This window comes from Mycosarcoma maydis, chromosome 6 (genome assembly GCF_000328475.2).
Source record: "Mycosarcoma maydis chromosome 6, whole genome shotgun sequence".
Taxonomy (NCBI): domain Eukaryota; kingdom Fungi; phylum Basidiomycota; class Ustilaginomycetes; order Ustilaginales; genus Mycosarcoma; species Mycosarcoma maydis.
The window spans coordinates 578,472-587,444 of record NC_026483.1 but is presented as its reverse complement, the minus strand read 5'-3'; the positions used below and the strand labels follow the sequence as shown (position 1 = coordinate 587,444).

General features: G+C 52.0%; 2 protein-coding genes across 2 annotated transcripts in view; both read right to left on the bottom strand.

Moving 5' to 3' along the window:
- Positions 1-53, bottom strand: part of UMAG_15096 (uncharacterized protein) — a gene marked incomplete at both ends in the record, with an annotated part of 1,885 nt that extends 1,832 nt beyond the window's left edge. The window contains one exon of the mRNA XM_011390958.1: positions 3-53. Coding sequence (XP_011389260.1) covers positions 3-53 — 51 coding nt within the window. The remainder of the gene's footprint in view (positions 1-2) is intronic.
- Positions 54-5,517: 5,464 nt separating this feature from the next.
- Positions 5,518-8,808, bottom strand: UMAG_02688 (uncharacterized protein; the record flags this gene model as incomplete). The annotated part of the gene is made up of 1 exon (XM_011390764.1): positions 5,518-8,808. One exon carries the CDS (start codon positions 8,806-8,808, stop codon positions 5,518-5,520), a length of 3,291 nt encoding a protein of 1,096 aa, XP_011389066.1.
- Between the last annotated feature and the right edge of the window lie 165 nt (positions 8,809-8,973).

Here is an 8,973-nt window from a genome sequence, read left to right as displayed (position 1 = left end):
TGATGCGAGTATCGATCGTGAGGATACGAGATGTTGCTGTGAGGACCTGGCATTGTGCCAAAGAACGATCTGCAAATGGACTGAGAGGTCGGCGCGATGGGACACAAGGATAAGAGGGGATTTAGCCGACGCGAACGAACAGGCAAGTGTCGTTGAGAAGCGTGGTTGACGACAGAATGGATGGTGCGGCTGAATAGAGCCTTCGGAGTTCGTCGTGATCAGCGAAACGTGATTGTCGACTTCAGAGCAGCTTTTCAGTCGAAGAGATGGCAAGACAGCTGATGGACCGAAGACTAGGGCCAAGACAAGGATCGACCAAGGTGACAATCTCAAGGGAAATCGAGGGGCAGAGTGAACGACAGAAAGTACAGATGGTTCGATGGAAGTCGTAGCAAGAAAGACGACCGAGGTGAGTAATCAGCGAAGCAACGTCGCCATAAAGTCGGATGGGATGTGTGAGTGTATGTGAGGGGGCGTGGATGGTGGGGTGAAGGCAACGAGGGGGCAACATGTATATTTGCGTGTGTGTGGCTTTGTGAAGGCGTTCCGACCTGGTCCAGAACGGCTGAACGAATCACGAATAGATGCTGACTGCTGACATCTGGTACAGCACATCTAGAGTGATGAGTGTTGCAAAAGTGATTCGTGATTAATCGGTGGCGAGCAATCCTCCCGTGTTAGCAACAAACTTGGCTGTGCTTCAAAACTTGGTAGCAAATTAGGTTCAGAAGTAAGCTCTAGAGCAGTGGCACCAAAAATATGAAAATAAATATATATAAAAAAGGGAGACGAACACAACCAGAAATCACGAATGTGTCTCATAAGTTAATCCACAGGGTCAGTGACACGGTGAGCTGGGCGCGAGGTCAGACTCGCTAAGTCCTTTTCTGAACACACGCCGCAAACGAAGCACATATCAGCTCGACCGACTTTGAGCAAGCTCAGCTCGTGTACCGAAGCGATCAGCAGCTCCGACACTGGAAATACAAGATAAAGCGACCAGAAAGAGGCAGATCATCAGGCTATGTGATTATGTATTAGGCATCTCCTCGCAGGAGCAGTGTCTGGCCAATACTCGCTGATGAAATGGAAGCGCTTTCGAACGTCAGCAAGGATGAAGCGGACTATGAAGAAGAGCATGCGCAAGGAGATCGACGAGAAGAGCTTTCGGGTCGATGCTAATACTTGATCCATATCAAAGATTCCATCGTCAGGGATCAGAGGAACGTTGGACAGCCTTCATGGATTCCGAAGAGCTCTCAACGAAGAGCGATCAGAACGCAGATTTCGTGTAAGCACAAAAGGAATTCTATCTATAAGATTTTATCTCTCTATTTTTAACTTCTTTTTCCTTCTATACTGTGTACATTAATATTTTCTGATCGTTGGTATTTTTTTAATAATAGAGTTTTTGACCGCTGAGCATTACTTTGTTTAAAGTGCCACCGGGATACGGTGCGGGATATGGTTGAGCGAGAAGGTGGAAACGATGGACTATGCTTGTCAGACGGTGCCTCACGGCGTCCACAATCAATAATTCAATTTTCCACCGCATTTCCGGATGGTAGCTGTGACTCAAAACTTGGGTGCTTCCACAACCATCGGTGGCGAGTGGCTGTTATTGAGATTGTCACCTGCGTTACAATCCCCAACTCATCCCGTCGTTTAAATCCCTTTGCCCCTTCATTTGTGCCGGAAATGGCACACGCAAAGTAGTATGGACTGCGCTTCCCATCCACCGCCGTGTCACGCCAGGCTACGAACGGCTTACCTGACCAACGCCGGCACCAGTTTCGTTCCTCGCTGCTGTGCTGACGGACAAGGATCCGCAACCAGCAGCAACGTGGCTGATTTATTAATATGTGTTGTCGAGCAATCCAGAAGAAGGCGCTGCGATCGAGTCGATATACTGTACATCTTACCATTCTCTTCGATATCAGGGCGTCCAGCCGCGAATTGCTAATCCGAATAGAAGATAAAGTGTCGTTCTTGTGGCTTGCAGAGAGATTACGGTAAGTTTGATTCGCCATCATCCCCGAGGCATGCAGCATCCGATCTGGCGAACTGGAGGCAGTCCAAAATAGAATGTACGGCCTTCGAGGTAAGCATAATCGAGCTCGAGCTCACCCTAAGCGTTTATCTGTTGTTGTCTTGATTCCGCGGCTTAAAACTTGAAGCGAGAGGTGCAAGTTAGCTTGCGGCGGTTTCGTCGGGCTAGCATGGCTTGTGCTCCAACTTTGTCAATCGTGAATGTGTTGCCATTTTCGGCACTCTCGGCGACGGAGTCAGGTGCCTCTGTGAGGGGCGGAAGGCGAGAGACCGCTAAGTTACTTGAACAAGCACGAAGTTTTCCAGCATCCAAAAAGCCATCAGGCGCAGACTCAAGCCCCAGCCTTTGTTTTGTCCGGCAATGTGTTATGCTTTTGCTGCGGATTCTGAAAAGTGTCGAATCCGGCATTGGCACTTTACACCCTGACAAGGGCCAATTCAAGATCACCTGACTTCCTCCGTCCAAATTACGGTGTCGTGCCTCTCATTTTCCCCCTCTTCTTTCATTTTCTCTTTTTCGCCTTATACCCAGAAACCGGGCTGGGGAGAGAATAAGACTCTGTGGTATGCGCGCAGTTGTAAACCTTAACTTTTTTTGTTTGCTCCTCTGGTGTGAAGCGGAATGCGCTTCTAATGCAGACATGCGGCTCTGCGGGCGCTTGTATGCTTCATAGTCATCTGCACTTGGAGATCGAATGCTCGGCTAAACTTGTTCTGAAATATATCAAGACCCTCAAGGTCGGTTGGACCCTTTAGATACACTCCTTACACAGGGCGAGGTTGCGACTTCGCAACTGCATAAAGCGTTGGTCAGGGGTTGCTTCACCAGATGGTATTTCAGGCATTTGCTGCAAACAGCGATCGGAGGAGCTCTAAAATTTTGTCCCTCGCCTCATTTATGTCGCCTTGCGTATATGTGATCGTACCGCATTCTACCTCGCCTTTTCTATCTCTCGTGCTAGCTTATCGTATTTCCCCTGTCTTGCTCTGTGCATTCCGCTCCGAGTTTTACTCAAATCCCTTCGATTGCCGGCCTCCTTACGTTTTAAAAGCTGCAACCTCCGCATTTTCATCACATCATAGTGCGTCCGTTCTGGCCGTTCCATACTGGTTGATCGTGATTCTCTCGAGTCTCCAGTAGGGCGTGGATAATGAGTGATCGCTGTCGAAGCTTTTCGACTGATGGTACCGAATTCATTGTTGACAACTAAATGCCAGGCGCGGGACCGGGTAGGAGTTTAGAAGTGACGAATCAATAGTGTGTGATTGGACGCGCTAGCTGCAGCCACTCTCAAATTTAGCAGCAAATCCAGACTCTAGACTATTTACAGTACCTTGGCTGCTGGATTAGTCATCTACATAGTGGTGCAAAGCACACACCGGTTCGTCTTTTGGACAACTGGGCAAAATATTGAGCGAGGAAAACATGCTCGATTTTGTAGATACCTTGGGTTTTCGTTCACCTCCGCTCGTTGAAAGTGTGACAAGGGTAAATAATCATGCAGTCGGATTCCGAGCTCAAACTAGAGAGCCGCCGCCTGCAAAAATCGCAAAAGCCGTCGAGCTACCTTAATTTGATCTTGGATTTAGGCTGGTTTGCGCTGGTAGACACGCTCATTCTTCGTCTAAGCGGTGCAGATTCGATGCGTTCTCGAGGCTTCGGCTGGCAAAGATTCAGCTCCATACTTTAGCACGTGCCGATGCAGATAGGGTCGTTGGCATCGCTTGCAAGGTGGTTGTAACGTAGACGACGGTACGAATAAGGCGTGAGATGCGTGCAAAACGCGTTCCAACGGAAGTGGTGGCCCTTCCTGGGCGTTGTCCTTTTCGTGATATTGGTGCTGCGCAAGACAAAATTGTGAATTTATAATACATAAATTGGGTTTCTCTCGCTTTCAAATCATAGCCTTGCAAGCTCGAATCGGCTTCGGTTTCCGACTTGGTGCATGTGTCGACATGAACAAGCGTCGATAGGCAAGCCATTCGTAATTCTTACCGATCTGCGATTCGGTAGAACATCGCTTCGCAACTCATACTCGCCACTGTATGCATCGGGACATGCGTCGGTTGTCGCCTCGCACTCAGAATGTAGCGACCTCATTTGTGGTTTGGAGTTTTTCTTAGACTTTCGTCTCGTTGGTTGTGCCTAATCGAGCTCACTAGTCCCGAGAATCCAAAAATGAAGTCAGACAGATCCGCGGTATTAAATCCAGGAGAACGATGGAAAATGCGACGGCTCGAATCACCGATGTGAGTTTGTGAGTTTGAATCAGAACTTGTCCCGCTCCCGTTACATTCCCGATCCGTGACCACAAATTTCCATCTTGAATCACGAATTCCTTGCGTCTGATCCTGCGTCAGGATCTGTATAACTTTAACTGAACGTTATCCATGATGATTGCTGATACGCAGAAGTAATTCCACAATCACGAATCTTGAGTGTCCGCGAGGAGACGATCAAATCAAACCGCTTCACCGGTGTACGCAGAAACAAGTGGTGCTCGTAGACATCACGAATGTAGATGAGACAGAACGCCGGATTCCAAAGGTCTCGAGGAACGCGGTTTGGCCTTTGTGATTGCCTCATCCAACAGCGACGCAGTGCCTCTCAACTCTCCAATCCCGAAGTACCGCTTAGATTTCAGCCGGAATCCTCTTTCAATCGTGCCACGATTTCTGCGTCGGGTGTTTCGTCGAAACATGGCTCGTCACAACCGAAGCCGATCAAAAGCAAGACAAGCCGATCGTCAAGCCAAAGTCAGGGATGAGAAGCCAACAAGACAGAGTGGCGCTCCGAAGGAGTTTTTTTGTTCTAGGACCATAAATGCCTTGTCGATCACTGAATGTGAGAGTGTGCAAGACTGCAGCCATCCAGATCGCCATATGAACGTCCGTCGAAATAGATTTTCACACAGGCACGCCGACGCCGTTGCAAACACAAAGTCTCGTCAATCCCATATCCACAAATACAAATGCACACATTCGTGATTGCATCTTGGATCAAGTAAAGTTGGCAGGAATCCATCTCCACGTTTCCTTCGTATGACAAGACGCATCAAAGAGCAGCCCTCACCTGCCACGCAAACGCGGTCCACAGTCCCCCGAGCAAACCGACAGATCAACCTCACGCTATACAGCGAAACGTGGCGAGTGCCAAGAGAAAGCAAATGTACGAAACGTTCAATGGGCCAATCTTCACGGATGCGTCAAAGAAGCAATGGCCTAAATCCTAGTTTCTTGAAAACCCCACCTAGCAAAAGGGGGATGTTGATCTAGCCACCGTCTTCAATCAACCAGCCACGGAGGGCAAGACTGATCAATCAAATATTTGGGGCATGTTTCAGAGGGAGAAGCAAGAGTAGGGTAGGGGAGAGTGGGAAGAATGACACATCGCGAGTACACAGTCGACACATCCACACCGTGGTGCTTGTCACCTGAGCATTTCCGACTCTGCATGCTTGTCAACCTTTACGCGGCTGCCTCCTCCAACACGCTCTTGAGCTCCTTTGCATCTTGCTCTGTCTTGACCTTGATCCTGTACTGCGTCGGCTCCTGTCCCTCGAATCCCAAAAACGCATTCACTGTCTTTTCCAGACTACTCTTCAACCCTTTGTATACCAAAAAGTTGACCGCAACCTTGCCGTTCGCTTCGTTGCGAGCCAGCAGTCGATGCTTGTTGGTGGACGAGTCGTATTTGACCTTAGCGATGCACACGCCGAGGTCTTTCCAAGATTTCGTGGACATGTCGAATTTCCAGATTTTCGAGCGCACCGTCAAGAGAGTCGATTCGGATTCTTCGCCCTCGCCTTCGCCAAGCAGACCGGAGGACGTGATTTTGCTCGGATCATCCGTTGTATCTGTCTCGGTATCATTATCGGAATTTGTAGTGGCAGCAGGGGACGCTGACGCCGCAATTGGAGCGCAAAAGTTGAATCCAGTGCTCAGTGGCGAAGCAGCCTCGGTCGCAGCACTTTTGGGCGTGTCCGAGCATGTCTCGATCTCGTAAATGAAGTCAAACTTGGGCAAAGCCGCTTGGGCCACCAACTTGATCTCGTCCCGCAGCACCTGGCTTGCTTGACCACGAATAGGCGCCGAAACAGTGGGTACTTGCCAATCAAATCGGGGCAGGCAAGCGGCATCTTCGTCCAGCACCTGACTTCGGATCGAGTTGGGTTGCGTCGACACCGATTTGCTCGAACTTGACACCAGTGCATCCGAATGGTGCGAAAAGCTGAAACCGGCATTTGCGGGAGCAGAGCTTGCAGCCGGCTTCTGCTGTGCTGATGCAGTTGCGACCGGACTGAAGGAAAATGACGGAATACTTGCAGGCGCTGCAGATGTCGTTGCTGGTTTTACTGAAGCCTCTGGCTTTGAAAATGAGAACCCACCAGACGGAGTTGCAGCCGCTGTAAGAGTGGTAGCAGCGGATGCCGCCGAAGCACGATCAGGTTTAGCCGTGCTGAACGAAAAGCCAGACGAGGGAACTGTTGCCTTGGCTGGGCTGCCAAAGCTGAAGCTCGGTTGCGCAACGGATGGAGCACGCGCCTGAGCAGGCGACGCTGACACCGTCTCCGAGTCGGAGCTGGGCGAATCGGGTGCCTGGAAAGCAGCCGATAGCGGCGATGGCTTTTTGGGCTTGCTCGCGGTGTATTGTGGAGGGACGAGGCTTGTCGCTACCTTTACCGTGGATGCGTTGTTAGCGGTTGCAGGTTTAGATATGCTGCTCTGCTCTTCCTTCTGCTGACTCTTTGCCTTGTTGAGCGCTTCAAGTCGTCGCTGCACCTCTTCCGTCTTCTGCAGCCTACGCTCTTCCGTCGTCGCTTGCTCTGCAATGGGCTTCGTTGCCGAGTCGGTCGATGAAGCGAGACCATTGCGCTCGTGCTCCGACGCATCGATGACTGCCTTTCTCTGGCTGGCTGTCTTGGGCGCAGTCCGCTCGATGAGGTCGAGCACTGACTCCTTGGGAGGGCTGTGCTTTTCGGCTGCCCTGGCTGTCTCCCTCGCTTTGGCGCGCGTGAGCATCGAAGTGCGAGCCGAACGGCGAGGAGGCGTCGTCTGGGCTGAATCATATCCAGCCGTCGTCTTGCTCTTGGCAGACAAAGGCGCAGCCGACTGATAAGGATTGATAAGCTCGGGCTGTGTGGGAGGACGCACAGGCGGAGTGGCCTTGAGAATGTCTTGGATGGCGCTGGCAGTGCGGGTAGTTGTCTTTGGTGGGCTCGACTTGATCGAAGCGGCAGCGATCGTCTCCGGCGATGGAGCAGCTCGCTTCAAAGAGGAGCCCAGCGTTACATTGGCCGACATTGGTACCGCGATGTTTTTTGCAAGCAAGCTGCTCTGACGTGCTTGCCCTTCGTATGCAGGCTCGAACTGAACTGTTTGATCGGCGGTCGGAGCGCGGCCATTCGAAGATGACGCGGAACCTGCGGCGTGCATGCCGGTACGACGACGCTTGGCCTCTTCGGTTCGATCAGAAGCATCTTGTAATTGGTCTGCTGCATCCCTGTCGAATCTTGCCAAGTCGGGGTCCGTACTGGATCGCGGCATCGACCCGAAGGCCGTGGGCTTCGACATGGCTGCTGCGCGCGATGCACTCGCCACCACAGGTCTGCGGCGATGGAGCGAGAGTCCGCTCATGCCTGGTCCAAGATATATGGGTCGCCTGCGAGCAGATGACGATGTCGCGCCGCCGAAGCCTGGCTGCGATGCAGGCGCACGCGGGGCGAGAAACGAATATGCACTCGATGATGTGTTGAACTTGCTGGTGCCTGGGTGGAAGAGCGTAGTCGTGCTCTGCGAAGATGGCAGAGCAGGAGGTGCAACACTGCTGGCCCGGGAAGACGGAGCGAAACCGCTCGTCTGTTTAGGCGCCAAGTGTCGCACGTAGTTGGGGGCGCTCGTAAATTCGGATTCAAGGTTGCGACCAGAGGCCATGCTCTCTTCGATCAGTCGAATGCAGCCTTCAACCTCGACTTCGGTAAGTCCACCTTGACCGCCTCGTTGCTTCTCGGAGAAAAAGCGGGCGAGCAGATCGTAGTTTCGAGACACGGGACTGGTCTGAGTGAGGTTAGGTGCAAACGAGGTCGACGGAATAGGTGTCGACGAGACTGCAACCGACTGTGCCTTGTCGAATTGGCGGCGGAGGCCAGGTGTGACGAGCCCACTATCCGCCAATGGCAAAGACTTGGGCGGCGCAGCGAGCCGCGAGCGAGGTCTTGGGCTCGGTGACCGGGATGCCGAGCGTGCTTCTGAAAGCACACTCAGCTGACTGCTTGGCGCTTTCTGTGCAGAAGATTCAAAAGCACCGGTAGAGAGGCCTTCCTCTGCTTCTTCGATCGTGCGGTCCTCTATGCCGACAGCCTCTTGGACATCGTCGAGCTTTGAAGGCTGTCCAAGCTTGGCATCTTTTTCAGCCGCATCTGGTGTCACTTCGTCCATGTCAACCTCATCAGCTCCTCCAAAGGCAGCCGAGCGACGTGCTCTGCTGAGGCCACGGAATGGGCTGATCATAGAAAAGATCTCGCGCAGCATCATGGGCGAGCTGGTACGCGATGTAGGCGTGCTAGGGCCGACGGTAAGTGAGGACGACGAGGATGGTTTCGTCGGTGTCCTTGTATACGGCGAAGGTCGTGTCGGTGTTCTTGAGGAATGCAGACCGGTAGACGTGAGAGCTGAAGGGGAAGCGGAATCACCATATCGACTTGACGGGGATCCAGCCGACGCAGCCGCGGCTGCTCTGGTGTGTCTGGACGGGCCCATGTTTACCTTGGCGCACAGTTTAATGAAGCGAAAGATGGTCTATGTGAGGTCTGCTGCCGCTGCTGTTGAGAAGACCGTGATGCAGGGAGGAACAAGAGTATGTGCCTCGAGCCGAAATGAAGTGGGTGTTGTAAAAATGACCACTTGTACAGATGATGCTGTCTA